Source organism: Lindgomyces ingoldianus (genome assembly GCF_010093535.1).
Source record: "Lindgomyces ingoldianus strain ATCC 200398 unplaced genomic scaffold BDR25scaffold_27, whole genome shotgun sequence".
NCBI classification, from domain to species: Eukaryota; Fungi; Ascomycota; class Dothideomycetes; order Pleosporales; family Lindgomycetaceae; genus Lindgomyces; species Lindgomyces ingoldianus.
In genome coordinates, this window is record NW_022985188.1 from 595,963 (window position 1) to 623,532 (window position 27,570).

The 27,570-nt window shown below is 42.9% G+C and overlaps 10 protein-coding genes across 10 annotated transcripts; 6 read left to right on the forward strand and 4 right to left on the reverse strand.

Annotated features, from left to right (window-relative positions):
- Positions 1-8,524: 8,524 nt before the first annotated feature.
- On the reverse strand, positions 8,525-8,768 carry BDR25DRAFT_358179 (uncharacterized protein; the record flags this gene model as incomplete). The annotated part of the gene is made up of 2 exons (XM_033695900.1): positions 8,525-8,645; positions 8,692-8,768. The coding sequence occupies 2 exons, from the start codon at positions 8,766-8,768 to the stop codon at positions 8,525-8,527; spliced, it is 198 nt and encodes a 65-aa protein (XP_033544770.1).
- A 1,745-nt stretch (positions 8,769-10,513) lies between these two features.
- On the forward strand, positions 10,514-12,008 carry BDR25DRAFT_291381 (Ribokinase-like protein). The gene is made up of 3 exons (XM_033688585.1): positions 10,514-10,999; positions 11,054-11,284; positions 11,341-12,008. Exons 1-3 carry the CDS (start codon positions 10,526-10,528, stop codon positions 11,614-11,616), a joined length of 981 nt encoding a protein of 326 aa, XP_033544771.1. The 5' UTR covers positions 10,514-10,525; the 3' UTR covers positions 11,617-12,008.
- A 1,557-nt stretch (positions 12,009-13,565) lies between these two features.
- Positions 13,566-13,757, forward strand: BDR25DRAFT_152939 (uncharacterized protein; the record flags this gene model as incomplete). Its single annotated transcript, XM_033683926.1, has 1 exon — positions 13,566-13,757. A coding segment is annotated over one exon (192 nt), but the record flags the coding sequence as incomplete, so codon positions are not given.
- Positions 13,758-13,844: 87 nt separating this feature from the next.
- BDR25DRAFT_233224 (uncharacterized protein) lies at positions 13,845-14,238 on the forward strand (the record flags this gene model as incomplete). The annotated part of the gene is made up of 2 exons (XM_033685432.1): positions 13,845-14,092; positions 14,145-14,238. 2 exons carry the CDS (start codon positions 13,845-13,847, stop codon positions 14,236-14,238), a joined length of 342 nt encoding a protein of 113 aa, XP_033544773.1.
- Positions 14,239-14,930: 692 nt separating this feature from the next.
- On the reverse strand, positions 14,931-15,864 carry BDR25DRAFT_358182 (uncharacterized protein; the record flags this gene model as incomplete). The annotated part of the gene is made up of 5 exons (XM_033695901.1): positions 14,931-14,980; positions 15,050-15,198; positions 15,223-15,332; positions 15,388-15,612; positions 15,643-15,864. The coding sequence occupies 5 exons, from the start codon at positions 15,862-15,864 to the stop codon at positions 14,931-14,933; spliced, it is 756 nt and encodes a 251-aa protein (XP_033544774.1).
- Positions 15,865-15,980: 116 nt separating this feature from the next.
- BDR25DRAFT_305347 (uncharacterized protein) lies at positions 15,981-16,949 on the forward strand. The gene is made up of 2 exons (XM_033690396.1): positions 15,981-16,295; positions 16,369-16,949. Exons 1-2 carry the CDS (start codon positions 16,234-16,236, stop codon positions 16,586-16,588), a joined length of 282 nt encoding a protein of 93 aa, XP_033544775.1. The 5' UTR covers positions 15,981-16,233; the 3' UTR covers positions 16,589-16,949.
- On the forward strand, positions 16,686-17,905 carry BDR25DRAFT_358184 (uncharacterized protein; the record flags this gene model as incomplete). Its single annotated transcript, XM_033695902.1, has 6 exons — positions 16,686-17,055; positions 17,094-17,249; positions 17,306-17,380; positions 17,421-17,554; positions 17,611-17,781; positions 17,813-17,905. The coding sequence occupies 6 exons, from the start codon at positions 16,686-16,688 to the stop codon at positions 17,903-17,905; spliced, it is 999 nt and encodes a 332-aa protein (XP_033544776.1).
- A 369-nt stretch (positions 17,906-18,274) lies between these two features.
- Positions 18,275-22,090, reverse strand: BDR25DRAFT_335745 (Vps54-domain-containing protein). The gene is made up of 3 exons (XM_033693044.1): positions 21,675-22,090; positions 18,732-21,624; positions 18,275-18,679 (listed from the first exon to the last, which is right to left on the reverse strand). The coding sequence occupies exons 1-3, from the start codon at positions 21,919-21,921 to the stop codon at positions 18,493-18,495; spliced, it is 3,327 nt and encodes a 1,108-aa protein (XP_033544777.1). The 5' UTR covers positions 21,922-22,090; the 3' UTR covers positions 18,275-18,492.
- On the forward strand, positions 21,967-23,480 carry BDR25DRAFT_358186 (uncharacterized protein; the record flags this gene model as incomplete). The annotated part of the gene is made up of 8 exons (XM_033695903.1): positions 21,967-22,063; positions 22,099-22,168; positions 22,218-22,498; positions 22,708-22,804; positions 22,859-22,972; positions 23,010-23,067; positions 23,220-23,273; positions 23,352-23,480. 8 exons carry the CDS (start codon positions 21,967-21,969, stop codon positions 23,478-23,480), a joined length of 900 nt encoding a protein of 299 aa, XP_033544778.1.
- Positions 23,481-24,380: 900 nt separating this feature from the next.
- BDR25DRAFT_305349 (DNA replication licensing factor mcm5) lies at positions 24,381-26,714 on the reverse strand (the record flags this gene model as incomplete). Its single annotated transcript, XM_033690397.1, has 3 exons — positions 24,381-26,450; positions 26,499-26,625; positions 26,677-26,714. The coding sequence occupies 3 exons, from the start codon at positions 26,709-26,711 to the stop codon at positions 24,552-24,554; spliced, it is 2,061 nt and encodes a 686-aa protein (XP_033544779.1). The 3' UTR covers positions 24,381-24,551.
- Positions 26,715-27,570: the final 856 nt, after the last annotated feature.

A 27,570-nucleotide genomic window follows, 5' to 3' on the forward strand; every position in this document is an offset into this window, starting at 1 on the left:
AAGTTTATTTAAAAATAACCTAGAGTTATTAGGTAAAAGTAAAGTAAAAGTATAAAGTAAAAGTAAAGGTAAAATAGCAGTATATCTCACGCTAATAGAGTAGCAGTTAGGACAGTATATATAGGGTCTAACTGTTCTAGAAATCTATCTCCTTTACACCTCTGCCCTTTTTACAGCTTAGAATTTAGAAGATTCTAAACTTTTTAAGGTAAGTATATTCTAAGCCACTCTAGCGTAATCTAGCGTAAAGGGGTGCTAACAAGCTTTAATAGTCCTATCCTACCCTGCTTGCGCCTGCCTGTTGCCTAATCTGCTTTTAGCTCCTTCTCTTATGCTTAACTTTACTTAACAACTTTAAAATAGACCTCTGTAGCCTACTCTGTTGTAATTTAGCTATAGTTTCTCTTAAAAAAAATTAATTAGCTTTTACTAACATAAACTTACGCTCTAACAACTCTTGTGTTTAATGCATTAATAAAATGTCCTACAAGGGCATTATAGATAAGAGTGGTAGCTATTATATGCTTATAGACAATAAATTACGTTGTGGCATAAAGGAAAAGAGAATTAAGTACACTAAGTGTGCTTATTACCTTAAATTTAGTAAAAAGTGCTTTAAGGTGCGTACTCTAGCTCCTTTTAGCGTATTTACGCGCAGTCTGTCCAGGCTAACCCTAGATAGCTCCCTGTTACCTTTAAACCTAAATAATAGGCTCTTAAGAACGCTGTGCTTAATGTTTTAGCCCCTATTAATTTACTTAACCTTGCTTAGTTAGCACAGGCTAACGCAACAGTTATGTTATAGGTAAACACTATTATTTAGTTCCTTTAGGCGTAAGTCTTTCTGTTACAGCACAATCTAGCTTAATTAGCCTTGTTCTAGCTCTTAATAGTTCACAGCAAAAACAAAATCCTGTACAATAACCATCTGTACACGCACAGTGGCGTTATAGGCAAAATTGCTAAGACTAGAGTTGTTTTTAAGAAGCGCGCCTGCTCTAAAGCTAATATTGCTAAGAAAGAGAAAAAGAAGCGTAAGGCGCTTAAGAAGAACTCTAATAAAGATAAAGCTGCAATAACTTTATCTAAGAAGGTAAGTACGCGCTATTCTTAACTATTCTAGCACTAACTAGCATAATAGAAGAAATATAGTGTTAAAAGTGTCTATGTTACTAAAGCTAAGTAATGTTGTTGTGTTAATGCTGCTAAAGCTGCTAATGCAATCTACTGCGTCTCTAAAGAGCATAATAAGGCTAATAATATTAAAAATAAGGCTAGTTAGGATTAAACCTTAGCTAAAAAGAGGTAGCTAACTAGGTATAATAAGAAACATCCTAATAGTTGTTCTGCTGTTGCAAATTTACCTACAGAGGACCTTAATGTCTAATCTAGGGCCCTGATGGCACAATCTAGTGTAATCTAGCGCATCCTATAGTAAAAATAGTTAAGAATGCATAGTATAGTGTAGTTTTAAGTTCTTTAGCTTAAGCTTCTTTCTTCTTTCTTTAATAAAGTTAAATACTCTTATATTATGTCCCTTAGACTTAAAGTGTAACTGTCTTAGTAGTAATAAATTAATCTACTTCTAGCTTACTTACTTTACAGCTCTTTTATTCTAAAAATCTTAGAATGTTCTGCTAGACTTAAACTCTACCTTTTTCTTGCTAGTATAAGTTATTCTAGGCTAGGATGTTTGTTTTTTCTATATAATAGATTTTTTTAGGTTAAAATAACCCTCTTCTTAACTCTAGTAAGCTATTCTATGCTAGAATAGCCTTACTTAGTCTAACTAAGGAATCTTAGGTCTAAATAGGCTATGTTGTCTTTCTATTCCTATAGCGCTATTAAACACCTCTTGTTAAAAAAACCTTAAGTAAAGAAAAAATAAAGTAAAAGTAGCTATACTTAATTTATTAAGTTACTTTTTTTTTTTTTAAAAAGTTTAACTTAAACTAGCATAATTTAATCTTTTACTATATATTTCTTTACTTTTTTAAAATACTTTTAATGTGTTTAAGCTAATGTTAAGTCTAAGTTTTTATAAGTTTTTTTTAGATAGATAACTTTTTTATTTTATAAGATATTTCTATACTCTAACTAAATTCTGTCTCTAGTTAAGTATTTTTTTTACATAGTACACATTATCCCCTATAGCGCGTAGAGTGTTTATAATTAGTTCTAATTATAACTTAAGACACCCTTTCTAGGTATATAGCTCTAAGAGTAAGACATAGAACACTAGATAAACTTCTCCTAAATTAGGTAGGTCTACTTTATACGCCTCTACACTAATCTAGGCTATAACTTTTTCTAGTTTTAAAAACTTTTAGTCTAACTTTTTCTTTAGCCTTATTAATTTTATGTGTTTATTAAAGACTAATACTTTGTCTTCTACTTGCAGCTGTATATACTTTTATTATTTATCTACATACTTCTTTTAATACATATTTACAGCAATAATTTTCTAGCAGCATTTTAACTGTAGAGCAAGTGCTTTCGCGGCAACTCTGTTTGCCATGTGCGATTCCCCCTAACCCAGGGGTTCTCTAGGCCAATCTGGCCCTCTTGGGTTTGCTCTGTAGTATGCTTGGAAAGGAGTAACTCCTGTGGTCGCGTGTACGCTATTGTTATACGCAAACTCTGCTATTAGTAACTACATTACTTAATTATCTTATTCTAGGCAACAGTAACATCTAAGGTACTGTTCTAGAGTTTAGTTTTATCTTTTAGTCTACTTATTAGTCTTAGGATAGTAGGCTAACAAGAGAATTCTTTATATGCTAAAGTAGTAATAAAAACTATCCTAGTACTTTAAGTTTATTATTAGCCCTTAATTAAAAATAATATTTTTTAGAACTTTATAAAGGTAAATAACTTTTTTTAACTAAACTTTTACTAGGTTTAAAGCCTTCTAATTAGCTCTAGCTAGCATATAGTAGGCTATCTTAGTAAGACAGTCTACTATTATAAGGATTGCATTATATACTAACTCTAAGTATTTATAAGGGGGCAGCTGCGTTATAAAATCTATTATAACATCCTACTAGAGCCTATTAGGCAGTAGCAAAGAGTAAAGGAGCCTATATAGGCAGTGTTGTAGAGCTACTAATTGTCTGCACTTTAAGTAGTTATTATAGTACACCTTTACATTCTTCCTAAGCTCTTTTTAATTATATTAACATATAATTTTTTTAAGCGTCTTTTTTACACTAAAGTAGCCTACTAATAGGCTGTTATAGCACTTTTAGAACGCTTTTGCTTTTTTTTAGTCTATTATTAAGGTCTTTCTTTTTATATTAGCTATAGCATGTTGTTTTAGCCTATTCTAAAAATAAGTGTCTTTATTAAGGTTCTTTTTATCTTTTATTTTACTCTTAGTGTTTAATAAGTCTGTTTTGTTATAGTCTTCTCTAATACCTAACATAAGGTTCTTATTATTATCCTTCTTTAGTTCTTTGCCTATAGCTCTTTTAGAATCTAGCTATTTTAGCCCTTATTCTTTTTTAAGGTAGTTCTTAGCTAAGCCTAAAGAATCTTAAGAACATGTAATAGCTATAACTATTAATTTTTTATTATAATTTTATTAATTTAAAAGGTTGCGCATGTCTATTACATATGCTGCATTCCCTTTCTAAGAAGGCTGTTGTAACTCCTTAATATAGTTAAGTCTTCTTAAGGGTCTATCTGCTAGGTTTAGCTTCCCTAGACAGTGCGTAATAATAAAATTATATTTTATTATTCTTTTATAAGCTTAGACCTACTAGTAGTTTAAAGTTTTAGTTTCTATAAACTAGCAAAGATTATTATAGTCTATAAAAAGTTTAAACAGTAGACCCTAGAGGTAATGTTGCTAATATGCTAAACTTTTATTAATAGTAAGTAACTTTTTATTATAGGTATTATAATTATACTTAGCTTTACTTATCTTTTTTAAGAAGAAGCTAATTAGCCTTTATTAAGCCCCTCTAGTCTTATCTAAGACTAATTAGCTTAAAATGCTATAAATTATACTCTTTAAGGTGTTAACCTTTACTTTAGTTTTCCTATTAGTATTAAAATAAGCTAATATAAAAACTTTAAGAAATAAGTTTTAGAGCTTTTAGAAGGCTGCTTTACTTTTAAGACTAATATTAAGCTTCTAACTTTCTTTTTACTTTTACTCTTAACTACCCTTTGCTGCGTCTAGGCCCTTCTAAGTTAGCTTAGTAAAGAGTAGAGTAATTAAAAAGAAGTTAGCAATAAACTGCCTATAGTAGTTTATAAACTTTATAAAAACATAAATATCCTAAACAGTCTTTAGCATTAGCTACTCCTAGATTATCTTAATCCTTAAAGAGTTAACTTTAACTTCTTCTAGGTAAACTATGTACCCTAGGTACTTAGTTTTTTATGTGTAAAATTTACACTTACTAAGTTTTAAAAAAAGCTTTGCTTTATGTAATTTTTATAGCACCTTTTTAACGCAAACAACTTGTTCCTTTTCTGTATTAGAATAGACTAGAATATTGTTAAGGTACACAATACACATCACATTAACTAACCCTGCTAGGGCCTAGTTAATATAAGCCTAGAAAGCTGTAGGAGCATTAGTAAGACTAAAAGGCATAACCTAGTACTTAAAATAACTATATTAAGTCTAGAATGCTATCTTCTACTTATCTCCTTTACAAATACATAACATATAGTACGTATTATAGATATCTAGCTTTATATACTACTTTGCCTTCCTAAGTTTCTTAAGAAATTCTAAGATAAGCAGTAGTAAGTAATAATTTTTTATTATAATCTAGTTTAGGCTTTTATAATCTATATAAAGCTTTAACTCTTTATTCTTTTTCTTTATAAATAGAATTAGAGCTTTTGTAGAAGACTTAGACCTTTAAATTTACTTTCTTTATAGATAATTATTAATATATTTATAAAAATGCTATAACTTATACTCTAATAAGTTATATAGTAGTTAGTAAGGAGGCTTTGTCCCTTCCTTTAGCTTAATAGCTAGATTCTGCAGGCTATGTAGTAGTACTTCTAACATCTTGTTAGACTTAACTATGTCTGTATATTCTTTGTACTCTAGTCTTAACTTAAGCTTTACAGGTTCTAAAGAATCTTTAGTGTTATTAGACAGCACGCTGCAGACGTAGACATTTGTATTAGAACTCTACATAGTTTGCTTAAACTCTACTGCGTCTTCTAAGGCCACCTTAGCGTACTTTAGCACACTATAGTCCTTTACGCCCCTAAATAACATATGTTTTGTATAAAAGTTTAGCTTTAAATTAAACTAATTAATCTAAAGTAAACCTAAATATATTAAAGGTCTCTTTAGGTCTATTACTATAAATAGCACCTTATAAGTCTAGACCTTTTTTTAGGAGTCTATAATTTTTACATTTGCAACTATAAAGCTGTAGACAGCAAAGTCTAATTTATTAGGTGCCTTTAGAAAGACACCTAGTAGGGGCTTAATCTTAAGATCCTGCTCTTTAGCTATTATAGTAGATAGGATGTTTAATTTAGCTTTTTTATTTACTACAGCCTAAAAGTCTTCTAATAACTCTATGCTTACTATTACTAATAATAAGGTTAACTTTTTTAAGTATAATAAGTTCTAAAGGTTTTTAAGCTCCTTTTTATTACTTACTAAAGTAATATAGGCTAGAAGAAAAAAGCTTAGTTCTTTTAGCCCTACTTTTTTCTCTTTTACTTATTTTTATTAGACTTATTTTTATCTTTATTCTTTATAGAATAATCTAGGGAAATATAACCTAGCTGCTTATAATTCTAGTAAGTAACTTTTATCTTATTAAATTTTTACTTTTTTCTAGCCTTTTTTTAGCTTAAAGGCTTTTTTTATTTCTTTTTAGGCTTCTTTAAGTCTTTATTAGCTAGAGGTAAGGTAGAACGCTTTTATGTTCTTTTTTTCTTTAACTTTAGCCCTTTTCCCTTCTATAAGCAGCAGTAGGATATGTTGCTCTACTCTTCTACCTAAGCTAGCGTCTCTTGCTTACTTTATAGAATATACGTTAGATTACGCTTAATCTTATTAAATAGCGCGCTACTAAAGTCTACTGTTATCTTTTCTAGGCTCTTCTTATTAACTTTAGTCTATAATAGCCTAAGGTAGGCTAGAAGTTTAGTTAGGAACTAATTAAGTTATTATTTACAGTTCTTTATAGTGTTATAGGCTACCTTTTTTTATTTTACTAGAGTACTTAATGTATTAAGCATCTTGTTTTTAAGATCTTGCTATGTTAGTAACTATAATAAGTTAATAAGCTTTAAATAAGTGTAGTGTGTCTTTTATAGTAATTATAGTGTTTTATTAACATATTATAGGCTAAAAGAGATCTTCTGTAATTTCTAAGTAAAGCTTAATAGACTCTTTTAGTAATAGTCCTTATTATCCCTACACTACTAGTTGTAGTCTGCCCTGTTCTTCTTTTTATATTAGTGTAGTAGTTTAGGACGCAGTAGGTTTACTTAGTCTTAAGTAAGTTTTAGTATAATAACATTTAATGCCTTAGTTAGTAACTTGTTAAGCGTGTTTATATTACCTGCTTTAAATTAATAATAGATTTCTATTATTCTAGCTAGTTTTTACACTTCCTGCTGCTCTTGCAGCTAGGCGCGGGCTTCTGCTAAAGCCTAATTTGCAGGGGTAGACTGTGCGTTGCTTGGTCCTGCACTAGCCCTTCTAACCCCTTCTAGGCCCTAAACGCCTTCTAGATAGCTTAACAAGCCTAATCTATAAAAATTTCTATTATCCCTTTTACTTATCTTTTGCTTTGTTCTTCTTTGTGTTAGTGTTAACTTTAGTTAAGTATTACTAGAAGTAGTAGTCTTAGCTAGCTTTTTAGGTAATCTTTAAGCGCTAGTTGCATCTAATTCTCCTCTAGCGTTTTGCTTTAACACTATTACATAGAAATGTTGCCCTTAAGCAGTATGCTAGCTTGTAGAGCAATTTAAATGTAAAGATAGGATAGTAAATAGCATAAATAGCACTAAGAGCAAGCTTTTAGAGAAAGATAGAAGTGTATTGTAAGAGAGACAAATCGCTGCTAAGCTTTGCTTGTTAGGATTCATGCTTATATACAAAGCACAGGTCATACGACCTCCAAACAGGTCAGGTGAGGCCATACTGGCCCGTTCTGGGACATCCGGCCTTACAATTGTAACGTGAATGGCGGGGGTTGGAGAGTGTACACATTGGAGTAGTATAACACCACTAATGGATTTCGAAACATTTTATACATATCTAGACATAGTGTTTAATAGAACGTAGCTGTTACTGTTAGAATTTTTAAGGCGTTACTAGAGGCAATAGGGTTTTGTTCTTACAGAAAGAGTGAATTAAAATAGCCTTATAGACAGTAACAGTTACTGCTAAGTTAATTGATAGTAAAGTTACTGTTTAGTGCAGTTACTGCAGTAACTAGTGTTTCTAGAGGTTCTTAACATAATCTTGCTAATATGGTTGCGGAGATTGTTTAACTCTAAGATTATAAAAAGCAATAGCTGCAATTAAGCTCTTCGCACAATATCTAAGGCCTCTAGGTTTCAGCTAGCAACCTCTAGTCTAGATATTATCCTACTTGATGTTAAAATTTAAGCTGTTGTTAAGGCAAGAGTTCTTAGAAAACTTGTAAGAATAGAAACACTAGTAGACAAATCTTTAATTATAGAGCTCTAAGAGCTCCTAGAGGTGGCTCTTAACTTCTAAAAGTAATAAGAGCTTGCAAAATGTTAAACTAGTGCTACAAGCTTTAAGTGCTACGTGGAGTTTAGCATACTTATAGTACCTGTAACGATTCGCTTGAATCGTTCCATCTCGGGTTGCCCGACGAACTGATATCCGAAGGTTCTGTAAGGCCGAGATGGTGCTTACGTGCGACGGGTATATATACTATTCTGTACGCAATAATTAACGTTGGTTAATTATTCGCACCTTTTTGGTTGTATTGGCGTAGTGGTACAGAGCTCCGTCCTTACAGGTTCCTCGTATCTGCCCTGATCCTGCCCCCTGCCCTACCCCTATCTCTAAGTATGTAGTCGCACCTCTCCCCTTAGCTAGCTTGGTAGTTTTCTGATATCCTTTGTACAAGGCCTATAGGTGTTAATGGAATTCCCAGGTTTCTGAGTCCCCACGCACTCCTATATGCCTCTCAGTGGATTCACACCGCATTCGGACCTGTTGTCTTGCCTGCGCCGTTACAGTAACAATAGAAGCAATATTAGAAGCAAGAAGTAGGTAATTTAAGAAGTTACTTCTCTGTACTAACAATAAATAGGATAGTTAGCAAAGTACATAATCTAGTGTATTAGTGCGCGTTTAGCCCTTGTACTACTACGCGTAAAAACGTCCTCCACAAACGCGTTAACAAGACACTAAGAAATTAATTAGTATAGGCAGTTACTGCAGTAACTATAGCCTTATTAACTGTACAGTAACAGAAGGCAATTTACTTTTGTTCTAACTGCCAAGAGATTGTTACTATCAGTAACAGTAGGAACAGTACTAGTTCTATTGAACGCCATGCATCCAGATCTCAAACACTTGCTCCAATTTCCGATAAGCCTTAGACATCCGCAGATAACCAGAGGTCGCCATTGCCTTTAGACGAGCTCCCACCACCTGTTTCCATCTCCATGGGGAGTCAGGGGTTCTCAGTCGACGCAAAAGAGAATTACGTAGTCTGGATATATTCCTCTGAATGAAACAATGCCATTAACATAAAAATATCACGAATCGACTCCTCCATATTCATCATTAATAAGTCGAAGGATTAGAAAGGGTTATAAACCTGCCAAACCCCCTAAGACTACCTAACATGCTAATACGGCGTAAGGTGGTATGGTTCAACTTAAGATGCATTGTTTCTCGCATACGGGCAATCTCCATAACATGGCATTTACTTCTGCTTATTCCGCTATTTGGTTCGAGCTGCTCAAATACTTAGCGGAATGGGAGGCGGAGGATGTAGAGATAGTCAGTGTAATGCCGGCGAACTGTTCGGTTGAGATTTTGAGTCTATATTATACGAACTCGCGTCGTGCATGCATCTTATCCGCCTATATATTTTCTGCTGCTGCGCTTAGTAGAAGGCTGAACCTTTGCCACTTGCCATTACTGCCTCAGGGATTTTAGCTAATCTAGTCTGCAAGTAAATTCTCCGGCTTGTGAGCGGGTGCAGGAATAGGGACAATTCATTGTGCATGGGCCTTTGTTAATATTTGCAGTGAATCTTGCAATACAACTATTTGTCTTTACCTTCGGCCTTTTATAATGATAGTGTACATGATCCTACACCGAGCCAGCTCAGTATTCACGATGATCTCGGATCGACATTGTGACTATCTCATCTGCAGTATAAATTATATAATTCCACTTTGGATTTTCCTCCATCGTTTGTATATACTGAGTTCTTGATCCAATATGCTGTCTGCATCCAGCCAGGTCAGTGATAACTTTGGAACCATCAAACATCTTCCTAACCCACTCAACAATGTTGGAACACCCTCGACACCTTTTAGTGCATTGTTTTAGCCACGTCTGTGAAAGCCGTCAACGTCCTTTTGAAGAGTCATTTTTTGATGTAGAGTTACCCAGAACCTCGAGATTGAGCAAGATAAATTCCGCCGATTAGCACGCCCGCACTACCATCGTTGGAGCATACTTGGATACAAGATTCGATTACAGAAGTATCTGGATGTAGCATTGCGAGTTCGGAGCTCTAGATACATTCATCGCTCTCTCAGGTGGTAGAGGGAACAGGACTCCTAAAGGGTTTATTTGCGGGTATCTCTAATCCTCTCGGTCGCACAGGGTGCCGCATGCAGGTAATTCGTAGCTGAAATTATGTTCACAGTCGTAATAGTAAGCCCGGCAATGATATCGCAAAATTCTCTTAGACGACTTTGAATGCTCGCTCATAATCGAACGGTTTTAAAGTTGGCATAGTACAGCTGAGAATCGCTAGGCAGGCTAGACCATTCTCTCCGCCGGAGTTTCCACGTTACTCTGATAGTGGAGATGCGTGTATACTTGGCTTAACGATCCACTGCATGGCGTATTGTTTCAATATTCTAGACCACAATTTAGCGGGGTAATGGAGCTACCTATGGATAAGAGGCCGAGATAAGATGTCACTCTTGAATTTGAGATAGTGCTTGCACTATTTTGATCTTCTTTGTATTCAGGGAGTGGCGAGTGTAATGAACATTGACAAATTAACCGGTGCGTGTAGCGCTAAGAGTTATCTATCCGCAAACAGAGTGTGTCAGCTAAAGAAAAAAATATTCAGTGAATCCATTAAGCAATCGTTTTGTGTGATTTGTGAAGAATTTGGGCTGAAAAGAACTTTGATATAAATTTGAAGCAAGTGTGGAAGTGCTTGGCACTCACATGCCGGATTTTCAAAACTGGCAATCCGTCTACCGAAAACAATCTAGCGTTCAAGTTCCACCTGGGTCTCCTGATACAGCACTCAAGCTCATATTCAGCATTCATCCACCAATCCACACCATGTCTTCCAAGCCTACTGTCATATCTGTTATAGGCTCCCTAAATGTGGACCTCGTCACTCGAACACCCCGTGTACCTGTCGCCGGTGAGACATTGACGTCGGAATCCTTCGACATCGGCTTTGGAGGTAAAGGTGCCAACCAAGCAGTCGCGTGCGCACGTCTATCAAGAACGGAAAAGCAAGCAGCTAGCGGAGAAGCCTCTGATGTCGAGGTGCGGATGGTGGGTGCGGTGGGCGAAGATCAATTCGCACCGGATTTCTTGAAGAGTTTACAGAAGGACGGGTTGAATACGTCAAAGATCCAAGTGCTGCCGGGGAAGAAAACAGGTGTTGCTGTCATTATCGTTGAGAGCCAGACCGGTGAGAATAGGATCATGTTTTGCCCGGGAGCAAATTACGACGTGCCGGTGGCGGACCTGGTGGACAGCGACGCTTCGGTGGCGCTGTTCCAGTTAGAGCTTCCAATGGATGTCGTATGTTCCTGATTCTCTTCTATCAGTCAAAATTTCGTTGCTGATTAGCCATAGGTATTGCATAACATGAAGGTAGCACGCGATAAGGGCGTCGAAACCATCATCAATCCAGCACCTGCGATACCATTGCCAGATGAGGCATACCAAGGACTTGGACACCTCCTCGTGAATGAAACAGAAGCTGCAATTCTCTCAGGCATCTCCAATCCTACCTCATGGGACGAGGTTGCCGCTGTCTTCGTCTCGAGAGGCGTTAAGAACATCATCATCACTCTTGGTGGAGAAGTAAGTGGCTGCTTCTAATCTCACCATAACACGGTCCCAGATCTGACAGTGTGAAGGGTGTATACTACCAGACTGATAAGCTACATTCGCAGTCGCAGGCGGGAAAGCTTGTTCCTGCTCGAAAGGTCAAGGTGGTTGACACGACAGCGGCCGGAGACACGTTTGTGGGTGCATATTCAGTCGCTATCGCTCGTTGGAAGTTGAACGCCAGTGATACTGAGCTCGACTTGGACGAAGTAATTGCATTCGCCAACCGTGCTGCCTCCATGACTGTCCAGAAGAAGGGCGCCCAGTCATCGATTCCTTGGGTTGATGAGGTACCAATAGCTTAGCAGACCTAAGGCTGCATGAATAAAGCGCTCGTAAGGGATAAAAAAAAAAAAAAAAGGCTATCTTGAACATAAAGCACATCAACCTAGAATATCTATTTGCCTGTCAGGTTAGTTCTAGCGCTTTGAAAGAATGTGTCAGCCGTAGACCTCTGCAAAAATGCAGGGCCATCTCTAATTCAGCAATGCCTATCCAAATCAGGCACCTCGCTTTTGCCGACATGGCCTATTACTGATCCCGAGGTTGATAATGTTGATCTCCTCCCCAACTGGTCAGCGCCCGGTTTCGGCCAGCGCTTCCAACGAGGCGTAGTATTGTACGATTAGGCGATTTTGAGGCCTGCACGGGTCAGATTTTGTGTACGTTTGTACGCCAGAGAGGAGGAGAGGTAAGTGTACGTATTGTAACTAGTACAGCTCATGTAATCTGTATAAGTAGTGCAATTTAAAAAAAGTACACTGTATACTAGTTAAAACAGCTAAGATTATAAGTTTTTAAAGATGTAGCATTAAAGTCTAATTGGCTACAAGATAACTAGTTCTTTTTAGCAATAAAAGTAAATATGTTTAAAACCTTACTAGTTACTGACTATTTTATGCTATAGCTAGTTCTTTTAGAGTTAAATGGGTTTGATTATTGGTTACTATATAACAAGCAGTGCTAAAACATGTGAGAGCACTGTGAAGCAGGAAGCATGAAGCGCAGAAGGGGGTACAGGATAGTATTGATAGACGAATCCTTGAGGAGACTCAAGGGTTCGTGAGAGGATATATATATATATGTGCCCAAGGCCGAGCTGAGGGCTCTCCGGGGAGAGTCCGAGGCATGTCTAAGTTAACCGTGACAAAACACCTCTTACACTTATATCTAGTAGCCAAGATTGTAAGGAAATTAAAGGTAAGTTAACCTTATGCCTCTTTAGTAAGTGCTAAATAATATAGTTATAGCTATCTACTACCTTTGCAGCGCCTTAAGAGCCTTGCTTATAACACTAACAGTAGAGCTAAGGGCAGATTACCTTACTCTGCTCCTCTAGGAGCGCTAAATCTGTCCTTACAAAACTTTTAGCTAATTAGAGACCTAGAAAACTCCTAGACGCTCCCCACAGGCCCACTGCCCTGCACTACGTACTGTACCTAGGGCATTATTAACTGTACAGTGCGGCTCACGAACTCGGTACATTGCACTGAACACGTGACCGTTACGGTTCACTTTGTACGGCCCATTGGAAACCCTGGCTTCGACATTCACATCTCGGTTGAGCATTTCCTTGCCCAGACTCTCCACTCTCTGTACCCTTATTCGGCCCAAAGCTCAGAAATAACCGCGCCTACGTTAGGTCTCTCCGATAGAGCTAGTCAAGAAATCTTATTTTAATTGGTAGTAAGTTCCAGGCTCTACAGCTAAGGTATATGGTATGGTGTGACAACCCCTTGCGAACCTCATGGGAAAGTCTTGGTATGGAGATTGTGGGACGAAGTCGGGATTTCGAGAAGCAGATCACACACAGAGCGAAGGAAACGGGAAAGTGGGTCGGACAATACATGGACGATCGCTGTATACAGACCAGCGCAATTCCACAAACCCTGATCCCTCTGCATTCACGTCCTATGATACCAACTCTCTCGTCTCTCACTTGTGATCTACCTCAATTAATAGTACTCGATTATCGAGGCAGGTCAATAATGTCTCGTTCCTCACCACTACTAGAGCCTTTTTATCTACCTCGGAGAAAGTTGAATTTAAGGAAGCTGAGGTACTTGACGAAGAGGTCGGGTATGAGAAAGATACCCCCAGACATGTACTAGAAGACGAAGTTTCAGAGGAGCAAAGGAAGATCGAGGCAAATGTTGTGTAAGTCAGACTACGATATCTTCTATCAACCACCACGACAGCAAGCCTGCGTTATCTCTTGGTGGGCATTCAAAGCTCCAGTGCATTTCAGGCACTAAAAGTTTCCAGCCGCAAAGTTGATTGGCGTCTGATCCCAATTCTCAGAATTCTGTACTCAGTCTCTAGCCTCGACTGTGTCAACCTCTCTAATGCTCGCGTCGCTGGCATGAACAAAGAACTCCACTTTGACGTCGGAAATCGTTACTTAGTTGCCCTACTGGTCTTCTTCGTTACATATTTCCTCTTCGAGCTCCTAGCCACTCTTATCTCTCGGCCTATTGGCCCTAAGTTCCTGCTCAATGATCTAGCTATGAGCTAACGCGCCGTCATGGTTGGAATGGGCTTCGTTGATGACTGGCGGCCTATCACTGTTTGTAGAATGGTGATCGGCGGGTTCGAAGCCGGATTTTTACCGTGCTGTATGTTTCTACTGTCCACCTGGTATCAGAGATTTGAAATTCAACAACGGATGGCTTTCTGGCATCTCATTTATCTCTTTATTTCCGCATTTGGAAACATTTTGGCTTATGCAATTATCAAACTAGAAGGTGTGCATAGTATTGAGGGATGGAGATGCATATTCATGTAAGTCTATGATCTGGAGCGGTTGTATTACCAGCTTATGAACCCGCCCAAGTGTTGAAGGCGTAGCAACACTCGATGTTGCCATATTCGGCTACTTCCTCGTTATCAGTTTCCCCGATCAAATGCTTGCCTCTGGAAAACGCTAAGGCTTCACCTAACGTGAACTTGAAATCGTTCTGGATCGAATCGATCGTGACCGCGGAGATTCCCAGCAAGACTTCCAACGGGCCGTACTACAGTCCGTACAAAGTGAACCGTAATGGTCACGTGATAAGTACAAACGTACTGAGCTCATGAGCTGTACTGTACGTTTAATAATGCCCTAGGTACAGTACGTAGTACAGACTGTATTACCCTTTTAGGAAGTTTTTATAGCAATTTTAAAGGAGTAGAAGCGCTCTAGCAAGCAGTAAGCTTATAAAAGTGTTTAAAAAGGGGTTTAAAGTGTTACGAATCAAAAGCAATAGCTGCGGTAAACCAAGCAGATGTCGCTGGAAGCATGCAAACGCTTGAAGGACTGGCATGACGGGAACACGACGATGCGCGGGGCAGCTGATGGCACAGTCACGTGAAAGGAAAACGGCTGCGGCTGAAAGAGCGGCCGCAAACTTGGCGAAGCCAAGAAAACAGCCGGAAGCTTGGCAGTAGCGGGACCAAGAAATGAAGGGATACATAAGGACTGCAAGTCCCCTAGCTAGATTGTCTCTTTGTAGTTATTAATTTAGTTAAACTTAAACATACTAGTTACCTAGATTGTCTCTAGCATTCATCAACGCTAAGTGAGCCCTCTCTCGTACACCACGCGGCTTAGTACAGAATAATTCCCTGTTCTTCCCGATTATTCAGCACCTTGGAACATGACTACGATGAAATCGATCTTTTTAACCTCTTGGTGGAGTTGGGGAGGACATTATAAGTATGATAATTTCCATTCCAATTAGCTCTGTTGTGCTCCACGTAAGGCGACAAGATGCAGTAGTTCTCCCTCCAACAACACAATGCACTTTTCCACCCTTTCTGGACTATACAAAAGTCGATTGTGCTTGTCTGGCATGGAAATTAATCGCAGCCATATAGAATCTGAAGTGAGATCGAAACGAATATCCCTTCAACTAATACCCCTCATTGACAAACCCAGCCTCGTTTCGCTGCCCGTCATTGGATCACAAACAATCGTGAAGAAGGATAGAAGGACATAATTAGAGCAACCTGTCATTGAAATCGTAACCAGGCCAAGCCACTATTTACTAGTGCATGTACCTCTCTACATACCATGGCTGCCCTAGAGGCTCCACATCAATGCAACACTCTTGCATCATCACTAGGCTTACAAAGATTGAGAAGAGCACTGAAAGATAGCGACCGCGAATCAGATGCTGCGGTGGTCCCCCCTTTCTTTCGCATTTAGGGTCAATATTAAGCTTGCTCCTGGTCTTCACACAAGCTTTCACTAGTGCATCATTTCTAACGCAAATAGTAGTAGCCAAGTCTACATCAAACTTCAACCTCACCCTACAAGGCTAACATCACCACAGAGCAGATCGGCAGACCTTCCTGCATCGCAAGCGAGATCGACCGAAATCTCTTGACGAAAAGCCCTCGCTTGCGGCGCTCCATCTTTCAACATCTACCCAACAAAGGGCTCCAGTTCTCGACTCGGCCATGCCACGTTTCAGCTGGAACATGGGATGCTCTTCGGCTGTAGCCAATGAGAGCAAGGACCACCAGAATGCTTTCTCGTATTCACGGCAGTTTTGAGATCCGCTAGCCATACTTTTAGTAAGTGGGCTTCGGCTCTGATACAAGATGGCAGGGGTTGGAGGAATCAAGGAAATCAAATGTTGTAGATAGGGTGACCCGAACTGTGCGGCCCTAGGTTACGATTGATCGATTCTTCACACCTGACGCAAGGTTTGTCGATGTAGCACAGCAAACGCCGCACAGCGCACACCCCGCAGTTAACCGTCATCCTTCTTCCTTGATTCCAACAATCACTGTTGTAACGCTGGTTTCTGCAACCTAAATACAACAACCTACGCCTCCTTCACCCTAGATTCACTAGCTTTGAGAACAGATTGCTTCTAACAAAGTCTTACGAACACAAGTCCTCAATTCCACACGAACTACTTCACAACATCAAAATGCCTGCCATCACCACAACAGATATGATCAAGCGATCGCTCATCGCGCTCGGCGATCCAAAGTGCGTCTTTCACCTCCCAGACCGTTTCTCCCCACTCATCCAATCCGCGCAACCAAGCTAATCCCTCCGATAGCACCGCAGCCCAAGCCCTCCATCTCATTGCGCGTAAATCCAAAAAGAAGGCCAAGAAAACCAAGGTCTCGGGTGGAGCCATCGCCGGCATCATCATCGCGGTCATAATTATCATCATCATCATCCTGGTCGTCTTGTTCATCATGCGGAGACAGAAGAAGAAGAGGGCGCAGCAACAAGTACAGATGCAACCGCAGCAGCAGATTCCTTATGGACAATAGGGAGAGCAGAGCTAGCGCAATCCTGTTAATTTGGGTTTGCACATGCGCGCTGGGAGTAGTGCGCTAGGCGACGTGTATCATATCTAAATAGCTGTATATGCGCTTGGTCGCCGATGTGGTCGGGAATGGAGCTGGTCAATGGCGTGGCATGGCGTCGTGGAAATACGTCCTATGTAGTGCTATTTTTGTTCGTATCCGAGGGTCTATGGTTAAACGAAGCAGGCTTTCCTCTCGGATTTCCTCTTCTCTCTCCTCTCATACTTCGTGGGGGTTGGCTCTGAATGCTATATTAATGATGCCATTCACTTTTTCATTTCTACTGGTCAGACAAGTGAGTTGCTCGCAGAGCGGAATATGTTGTAATGAGATTGATGTAGAAATGAACTATCGATGTGCGAATCGACTAAGACATATATTCTGCACACTATGTATGAGAAGCCAATTTAGGATATCAAAGAACGATGCCAGTCCTAGAGGTTTAAAGTCCATATCTATATTTCAATAGCGCCGAAATCTTCCATTTTTGCTTTCCTACTTAGGTCCGCTCAGCTCAGCTCTGATAATTTTCAGCTAAGACGACTATGGCGCTCACAGATAGTCAGACAGCCAATGAGCGCATCATATTCCACAAAGAATCCAGATACAAGCTTTGCTCTCGCCTGTGATTCCCTTGCGAAATAGAGCTTGAGCAAGAGCTGAAGCTGTCAAGCATTTAAGTGTTGTCATCGTATAACCTAGAAATTGGCTATGCGGAAGTGGTTAAGAGATTAACGGCTGAGGTATTTAAGAAGGGTTAGTTCGCGTGTGGCTGGTTGCACCTTGGGTGGTGAAGGCTATCCTTCCGGTCACTGGGCCATCGGCTTTGCAACCAACATTTTAGCGGACCCACCCTTTACTATAACTCACATCCACGACCCAAACCCTCGAACCCGCAAAGTCACCATGCTAAAATGCCTACCATTTCTGGTCTCCTCACCTGCGCTCTATCCTCCACCCGGCACCTGGTCTCCCGCCGCAGAAAGAAAGGATTCAAGAAAGCAAAATTTCCCGCTGGAATCATCATTGCAATCGTAATCGCGCTTCTCGTCATCGGCGCAATCGGTTTTGGGATTTCATTATTGGTGTCCAGGCGGAGACTCAAGAAGAAAGCAGAGAAGGAGGAGAGGGAGAAGCAGATAAAGGGGGTAGAGATGGTAATGGGGGAGGGGGGAGGGGGAAGAGCAGGGTCAGGTTGAAGGAAGTGTGGGAGGCGTGCAGGGAAAGCAGATGGAGGGCGTAATTAAGGTGGTTGGAGTGGGGGATGAAGTTGAGGAGTGAGGGTGAGGGGAAGCCTTCCTAGGAGTTTGACGTGGTGTGAATTAGGGGGAGTGTGCGAATGGTGGTTTGAAGAGAGGGGATGGAATTGAATTTACTGGGGAGTTATTTTGCTAGGAAAGGCGAGTGAGTGCATGGGGTTGACTTGTTGGTTAAGGTCGGGGTGTGTTCTGGTGAGGGAAAAGAGGGAAGTTTGCGCTTAGATCTTCTCCTCACCTAGACCTTGTCTTCAAATCCCCTATTGATGTAGCCAGGTTGGTTCCTGCTGTATAAGTGAATGAGCTATGGAAAGGCATGGACAAGCGATGGATGTATACACCTCCTGCGGCGATTCAGGTAGGCTACGCAAACATAACAAGATGATGAACGGCTCCAAGACTACATTGTGCAACACGGTAAAGGATGGTACCATGGTATACACACGCGGTTCTCCTAGTTCCAATACCTCGATTGATGCGACATATATCATCCAGTCCCGTCCTTTCCCGTCAGATGCGCCATTTCTCTTGAAACGCCTGCTTCGCTCTCAGTTCCCATACAAAATATACATACATACACGTCACCCCAACCCTTCTTCCTTCAAATGCAGGTTATGTTGCATCGCTGCTTGGTTCCTTATCCCCAGGGACTTCTTTAGGTTCTTCGGGTTGGCTAGTCTCGGGCGTAGGTCTCGGGGGAGTCTTTGCTTCTACGAGCTGGATGAGATACGTGCCGGTGTTGCCAGCGCCGTCGATCTGGCCGAGTCGAGAGTTAAAGAGTTGAGCGTCGCGGAGAAGTCTATGGACAATTAATGAAACTTCCTCGTGTCATTGGACATGCAGAGACATACCTTGCTTTGCCAGGAGCCGTTTTGATCGTAGCTTCCTTGAAAACTTTTCCCACCTGTTCTCTATAACTCTCAAAGACTGGGGCCATGATCATCCTAACCGATATCTCAGCCAGATACTTGCTGATGACCTTGTCCAACGTGACCGTCTCCTTTGTCAGTATCTCCATGTTGGGACTGACGTCACGCTCAGTATCACTATCCCATTCGATCTTCTTCAAGTTCCGGACATGAACCGTAGCCCGGTTACTCATGATATCGATCAACTTATCGTGGATGTTGGTTTGCTGGTCATGCAGGAGCCGCTTGACATTATCGAACTCTGCTAACTGTGGTTTTCCAGCCGAGGTATGCCGCCGAGCGCATTCACGGATGTAGGGTAGGATAGCAATAATGAAGCTTAAGGTCTGGGATGCGATGGCAAGATTTTTTGTGTTGATATTCTTCAGTCCCGCAGAATGCATGGCGCCAGCGCCAAGGAGAAGCTGGCAAAGCCGCGAGTTGAAAAGCTTGAGGTATTCGCAAAGAGACGCAGAGACCTCAGACGTCATGCTTGGAATAATAGCGAGCAGTGTCTCAAATCGATCGATACCTCGTAGCACGACGGTAGAGGATTCTGATATGATGTACCTCTCTTCGTCAACAATCGCTGGATGTGGGTTCTTCGGTTTCTCCTTCGCTGTCCCGTTTGTTTCAGTCGTCGCGGTGCCATTCGTTGTAGGAGGAATCTCGCTCAATAGTGCTCCTGCTTTTACCCATTCGGCGTGATCATTCGTCATTCCCTGTAAAATCCTCGATAATACAGCATTGTCCGTCTGTTCAAAGTCTTTTGGTTCCCATCGGTCTGAGTCCATGGCCTGGGCGAGCTGTTGCTTTTCGATGTCCGCAAATCTTGACACGAAGTCGATGATGTGATTGTTCACCACGCCCTTGAGAGCAGCCCCAGAGCGCCCAGATACCGCTTCGCATTCATCTGCAAAGAGCCTGCAAAGGTTGAAGTATCGTAAGAACCGATCAAGGGGAAGGTGAGTAGTGGCTTCGGATCGGACCTTAAGAAGTTTGGTAGCTTGTGTTTGCGCCGCGTCAACAGCCTGTCCGAGTAAACTAGACATATCCAATGCCTGCATCAGCTCCTCTTGTAGACCATTCGGATTATTCGGATCCGGGGTATTTCTACCGCTACCCATATAGCCATCAATGCTACCAAGATTAGGACTCCTAGGCGGGGATTTCCAACCACCGCTCGATGGTGGTGGTGTACTGACTCCGCTCGTCACATCAAGCAGCACCTTGACCTGTATGCTAAGTCTCCGTAAGGCCTCCCCAATGTCGGTAAATATATTGATAAAGAACTCTTCCGCGTCGGCCGGATCCATTGCACGAAGATTGCGAGCGAGTATTGAGTTCTTATCCTGTTGGTTATACGCCCGGCTACTCCTTGTTGACACGGAAGTCATGGATTCCGCATCATCATCCGTTGAACTCGGAAGATGGTGCCGTATCAACACCTTCATTTCTCGAACAATCGCGTCTCGGAAAGCTGCAGCGGCCTGACCGGTGAAGTTAGAGCCACTTAGACCCACCAAGTTGGCGCGAAGGTCTGAACGGAACCTGGCGTCTGTCTTGAGATAGGCCGGTAATACGGATTGCATCCTCGAATGCTCGCCGCGAGCTCTCTGAGATGCTGTGATCCACCGTTTGAGTGTATCTTGGCTCGAGACACTCTTAATGTGTTGGCGTAAGTCTGCAAGTAGCGTCTCAAGAAATCGTGCTTCGAACCCTTTCCCTATGCGTAGCTTCAATTGGTGTATGCCTTCTGATACCCCATGCAACGCCCTCAAATTTCGCAAGTCAATAGGAGTTGATGGTAAACGACTCTGTATCCAGGCTGTAGTCGACGGGTCGGTCATGTCTAGTGTACCGCATATTAGCCGTTCGACTATGTCCAATCTAGCCATGGCTACCTCCAGCGCGCCGTTGTCAACCACTTCATCGCAGTAAGAGAGTCCCAGAACCACGGCCTGCAGCTGGTCTGTTGCATCTGTTAATCTTCTCAGATTCTCCCGACGTCGTTTCATCTCCACAATCTTCAACCCCCCTATTGCCATCTGCTCATCCAATCGGCTGAGATCTTCGCGGATAGTCTTTATCTTTGCCACAGATTCGGAAGCTTCCCAGTGGAGTTCACGCAAGGAACCTAGTGCGGCGAAGAAAGAGGTCGACGCGGTGGAGATGGATGATATTAGGTGCACCTCGACTGTGTCCATGTACCACGATAGCTTCTCTTGCAATATAGCATTTGTTGCCAGTGCCTTCCGTCCTGGCGGCTGCGGCACATCCAAAGACCCATTGGCGGCCTTTATGTCGTCACTAGTTTTCGTCTGAGGAGGTCGAACAACCTCGGATCTCTCACTAACGATGTCGAAAGTCCGCGGGTTTTCAAGATGGAAGTTCTCGTCAAAATATACATTGGGTATCGTTGATAGCGGTGTAATAGTCGGCAATGCTCGCTTAGATCCGCTTGAGCGACGTTTAGCTTGTGGTGAGCTCACGGGGGAGAGCCCCGATGTAGAGAGCCTAGGTGGTGCTGGAGATCCGGCCTGGAAGCCGCGCTCTAGGGCGTCCGCAAATTCATCCTTCTTCGAAGTGTCTCGTCGGAATATCTGTGGTGCCGTCCCGTCCACCTCCGCTTTCGCCCGCTGAAAAGCATCATACAGCCCACCGACCTGGGAGAGATAGGAGCTGAATGCGCTAGGCTCGATGTGGGGTACGTTAGTGAGTGTCACGGGTGGAATGTCTTTGGTCGACGGCGGCTTGTGTCCAGGTAATACAGAAGCTGATGTGTGCGGCAGCATGCCCGTGCGAACAATGGGAGGTTGCAATAAGGTTGAAATAGCTGGCTATCTGTCAGCAAAATAAACAGAGGCTGGGGTGTGGCAACCCTACCGTTGTGGTTCTGCTCCCTCACCGCACCCATCTTCGCCTGGAATGAGGTATCCAGTGTTCCTCCCACGGAGTGTATTGAGTGTATGGAGCTCGCCGTCGAGCTGCGACGTGGCTGGTATCGGCCGCCGGTCGAGTTCGGCCGGAGAGTCCATTCATGCTGCGGAGGAAAAGGAAACTGGTTTTGCTGGGAGGCCGGCGAGGTAAATTCAAAGCTCTCGACCGATCGCCGCGGAGAGGGGGAAGACATGTTCGAAGCCCAGGGTACAAGTCTAAGGGTGGCCGAGGCATAGGGATGGCGACAAAGGGGGTCCGGTCACTCCGTCAACTCATATCATGCTTGAAAGGGCGTTGTGGAGGCGGAATCGTGAGGAAAGTAGGGGCAATTTTCAGTTGAAGACGGAGTAATGATGGAGGGCTCTTTGAGTTGTGATGATCATCATCCTGACTTTACAGCTCCACGTTTGTGCACACGCGCCGGATGCCAAGGTTTCTGTGTCGGCAGGGCTATCCTGGTCACCCGGCCCGATCACTCGGGATGCCGAGAGCCGACTCAACCTCACCTCTCACCTCCAACAACACCATGAACATATCTCTTCTACGAACCCATCTAGCCATAGAGAGCATCAACATAATTACCAAATCATCAGGCCGGCTCCGCGACATTACCTTGCCTGCAGATAATAGCATGCATCCAAGATTATCGCCACCGAATCAATCCTCATCCCTGAAGCTACTGCATATCTTCTTTCTCATATTTCTTCACCAGCAACTTCATCTCACACTCTATTATCCCTCCTGCATCCTCTACTCCTTACCTATTATCCGTAAGCAATGTAGAGAGAGTATCATTCTTTAAAATTTCCTCGACCCCTTGTTTTAATTTCAGCTATTCCTAGTTTACTTTTTCAGCCTTGCCAAACACTTTTGCTCTACCTTCTCCATTTCCTACGGTGATGTGGTCACGGCCGATTGAATCCTATCCTGGGTAAAGTATGCGACTTACATGCAAAAGCTGACCACCCGCTCTTGATAGCGGAGGTCCGCGAGTGTAATGCAAGCATTCAAGTAGAGGAAGAAGATAATATCAAGGGTGACAGCCATTCTTACTTTGGGGGGGGCGGCTATAACGCGTTAATACTCAAATCTACAATTAGGTTTATAACTACCGCTGGGCGGATGACTAGAAATTATTTGCGCGTGTTCTCCTTTGGTGAGCTCCACAACTCCAAATGGTTCGTGGCACAAGTACGTGAAGATTCCATCCTCACCTTTATGCCCTCCACACTGCCGATATCAATGTCACATATCGTTTAACTTCTCATTTCTTCATTGAAGTGCTGTATCCTGCGAGATTAGGGCCCTCCATCATCATTCGCACATCATTGATATTCCGGTGAACTCTCCAGCACATTGAAACCTAGCATAAAACAAAGCCTAAGTTGTCACAGCTGTAGAAATAGCTATATATATATATGAATGACAAGAAGCATTATATTTGCGTTGTTGATCTAGCGACTTCACAAATGCATTGGATCCGGAGCGTAGGCAGGTGACGTTGTTGACCCGCCTTCTTATCCACTACTCATTCCAGCCCTCCAAGTTTCATTGTAATAATTTTCCCGCAAACATCCTCCATTTACTAGATTCTATGCACTGTACCAGTTTTCTAGTACTTAGCACTATGAAATTCCCGAATTAACTGCTGGCGCAACGACAATGACTGACCCCAAACACACTGCGCCAACCATGTGCTCCTGCCCCGCCCCGCCTCCGCGACGAAATACGCACCTCTTCATTTCGTCTTAGCCTTTATCCATAGCCTTTACGCCCACAAAGTCACACTGCACACCCACTAAATAACAATCTCTTAACTGGCATCCCCCCTCTGCACCACCTTCGATCCGCTATCCCGCGAAATCATTAAATTCCAAATCCTCGCTAGACTAGAAACCATTCAATGGGCAATATATCGTTAGAGGGAAGACCATAGATAGTTGATATAAGACCACGTCGACCCGGTTCTGGGGCTAGTGAATTACGCTTGACACTTCTTTAGAAAGCATGAGATGGAGAGTCGGGGAACTACAGATCAACTATGAACTAGAAACGGAGAATTTAGAGAAGATGAAGTAAATTTGCTAACCGAACAAACGTTCTAGCGTGAAGGAAGCATGAATCATCAGCCTGTTTCGTAAAAGCATAATCATGTACTTCCACTTTCTTCATATTCTTCCTTTTTTTGAACAGAAAAATATACTACAGCTTCATAAGCTCCCCAAAGCTTCAGCGTCTCCTACCAGCTAGGATTTATAACTCTGATTGGATCCTCGAGTACTCTTCGAACTAACATACATTGACATACCGCACTCTACCATATATGACTACGCGCTGTATCTGCAGCACAATGAATTCGCACATTAGCCTCCAAGCCACAGCCGCCGACATTGCAACTCCATTAAGTGAGGGCCCACCTGTTCTCACTCTGGATACCTCCTTAGAGTGGCATACTACGAATGAAGGGAATGAAGAAAAGCAGGTGCCGGTCACCGAGAACACAGAAACTGGGTGTACTGGGGGTAGCGACGAGCGTAAGCAGGATTCTGAAGTGTTTAATTGGGGGTTGCTGCTGTGATGGAATGTAGATTAGGGGGAAGGAGGGGTATCTTTTGAAGGTATTATGATTGCTTGAATATTCCGAACCGAGTACATGACATAGCTTACGTGAATCCAATGACTGCCACAATGCTCCGGTTGCCAGGGGCCATGCCCTGCCTGCCTCCTCTAACCCCCAGTCCTCCACCAAATGCACCAAACCAAAAACAAACACCGAACGCCTTCACAAAATCCCCACCGTTCATTCACAAATCTCCTAGATCATCATACACTACTCCTAAATACCACACTTCCGCCATGCCTCCACCTAATCGTCTCTCTCGCGGCCATGACATGCAACGCTCTACTCAACGCCTGCTCACTATACCCCTTTCCATCCACCATCTCCCTCTTCAGCGTCGATAAATTGACCTGCCATCCGATCGGCATCCTACGACGCAACTCTTCTTCGACCTTATTGACCTCCTCCATAAGTTCTTTTGAGTTCTGGCCTCCGCCCTGGTTCACTGCATCCATAGTCGAAGCAAGGAAGAGGCGAATTGCTTCATCGACATGTGATTCGTCCGCTACAGGAGAAAGAGAGAGTTTTGCGAGGGATTCAGTGATACGAATGATAGCTTCTAGTTGACGAACAGTGATGGGAATAGAAGATCGGGCATTGGCGTTCATTTCTGAAGCATGAACTTGTCGACGAATAGAGACGAAGTGTGAAGAGAGCTTTTCAGCAGCTTCAGGCGCGAGACGAGGGGCGCATCTCTGCCGGCAGTACGTGATGTAGCGCTTCATTTTCTCGATGGATATTTCGGCTTGGACTTGTTCTTCCACCCCCCGTCCTCCCATAGCAATGCCCATAACGTGCTTGGCGATACGCTCATCACGGCCACGATCATGCTCGTCTCGCACGATGAAGATCATGTCGAAACGGGACAGGATGGTAGTCTGGAAGTCGATGTTCTCTCCAGGGGTCTTCATATCGTCATAGCGACCAAAGATCGGATTTGCGGCTGCTAGGACGGAAGTTCGGGAGTTGAGAATCGTAGTGATGCCTGCTTTCGCGATGGAGATGGTTTGCTGTTCCATGGCTTCGTGGATAGCGACGCGGTCTTCGTCTCGCATCTTGTCGAATTCGTCGATACAAACCACTCCGCCATCTGCGAGAACCATGGCTCCACCCTCGAGATAGAATTCGCGTGTGGTATGATCGCGCTGCACAGAGGCTGTAAGACCGGCTGCTGATGATCCTTTTCCAGACGTGTAGATGGCGATCGGGGAGACTTTCTCGACGAACTTAAGAAGCTGGGACTTCGCAGTACCAGGATCTCCGAGCAGGAGCACATTGATGTCTCCGCGGAGCTTCATTCCATCAGGCAGGATTTTCTTAGAACCACCCATCAATAGACATGCGATTGCTTTCTTGATATCCTTGTTTCCATAGATCGAGGGCGCAATACAGTTAGCAAACGTCTCGTACAGGTCGGGCCTCCTGCTGAGTTCCAAGAACTCCTGCTCTTCTTCTTCCGTAAAGATAGCATTGCCTTTCATTGTGTGGTCGACCTCGGCGTGAATACCGACTGCCCGAATGTACGGGTTTCGGATAGCGACTGCGGCGTTCTGAGACCTCTTGGACCCTTTCTGCTGGTAAATGGAAAATACACCCATAACGGTGCATCGCGATCCAGGAACGACACGATTGGTGAGATATCGATCCGCTGAGATCATAATATGACGCGGCAATTCGCCGACGGGGACCTGGTCTGGCGCTTCCTGCAGCTTGAGGACCTGTTGGTCGATGAATTGGCATTTCTCATGCATAACGTAATATGGGTCCAGTGGGCACTTGTCCGCATTGTCGCCCTCCGTCCTGACTCTTCCACATGTTCGAGGGAGGGAAACGCCCGAGAATCCGCCAGACACAGGCAAGACTTCCTCATGTTGGCAGTTTCGGCACTGAATCGCAAGCGCCGTAGATTTGGAGGAAAGAGTTGAAGCGCCAATAACGATCCCAGGAATGCGAACAAGATGTGAGACATTGTTAGCATTGAGGTCGCGAATGGAGAGTTCAGAGGCGGCTGAGTGGAGGAGGAGTTGGTGTTGTGGGAGCTTGATGTTCCTTTGAGAGGGGTAGACGATCTGTTGTGTGCATGTTTTTAGGGCTGCTTCGAACTAGATAAAGTCAGCGAGGGTAAGATGCGACGGATAATGACACCGCACTAAGGGTATGATTTCGGCTGGGTCGGTCGTGAGGTTGTGTGCGAGCTCCTCGTCGTAGGAGATGAGATGCGCAATGTCGATGTCGCAGTAATACTGCTTCACAAGGACGTTTTCGCGAATCTGATCTCTGGGCATGCGTCAGCTCGCTCAGTCCTTGCATACACACTGCAAAACCGACCTGTAGATGAAGACATTGTCGAGATGGAAGGACATGACAAAATCCACCAGCGCTTGTTGGGTGCGCGAAGCTGAAGGACCATCGCGTTCATCGCCTGCCTGGCTGCCAAAGAGGCTGATAGAATACGCTGTCTGTCTATCCGCAGCCATTTTCGGGGTATTTGTGGAGGAATTCGTGGATTGGGGGTTTGGAGATGAAAAGCCGGGACAGTTGGTGAGAAGGGTAGGGGGACGCGTGAAAACGCGTCGCGTCTGTCTCCTGAAGTTCACGTGCTTCAATTTAGCCCCGTTGTAGTTAGTCTATCCCCGCTGAAACCACGGCCATCAGCGATCAAAATACCACTCAAGAGTTTTTTATCTCTCCTATGGTCAAACACGATCCGCCTTGTCATGGAACATTTGCATCCGTAGTTCTCCAGTGCCTCGAGATTCTGTCAATCTTTTGGAGCCGTGATTCTCACACGACACCCAGAACATCCAGCTCAGCCTTGTCAAAGTTGCCGAGGAAATCTGCCCACTCTCCGAAAGCATCAATTGCGCTGCAGGCATCAATATTCGTACTAACAGGTCGAATTCACATCGATGAAAGGTGCCGGTAATCCTGTTTTGTTCTTCGAAATGACATCGCTCAAGTCGTATCTCGTGGGCTACGTCTTGTTAACTCGCGAATTATACGTGAGATACTGCACCAGTATCCGGCTCGCTGCATGCAACCTCGCCAAACATAGTTGGGAGGGCATGTAGCTGGTGCCCTTTGGTTCTCGGTTTCATTTGAATTCTTGCCATTTCCAATTTTTCATTTACATCCTGTCGTCTACATCTCCCTGTGTCGACTTCAGCAGCCTGCGTTTTTGTATACCCGTTTGTTCTAGACTATGCATAAGTCGCCCGTTGT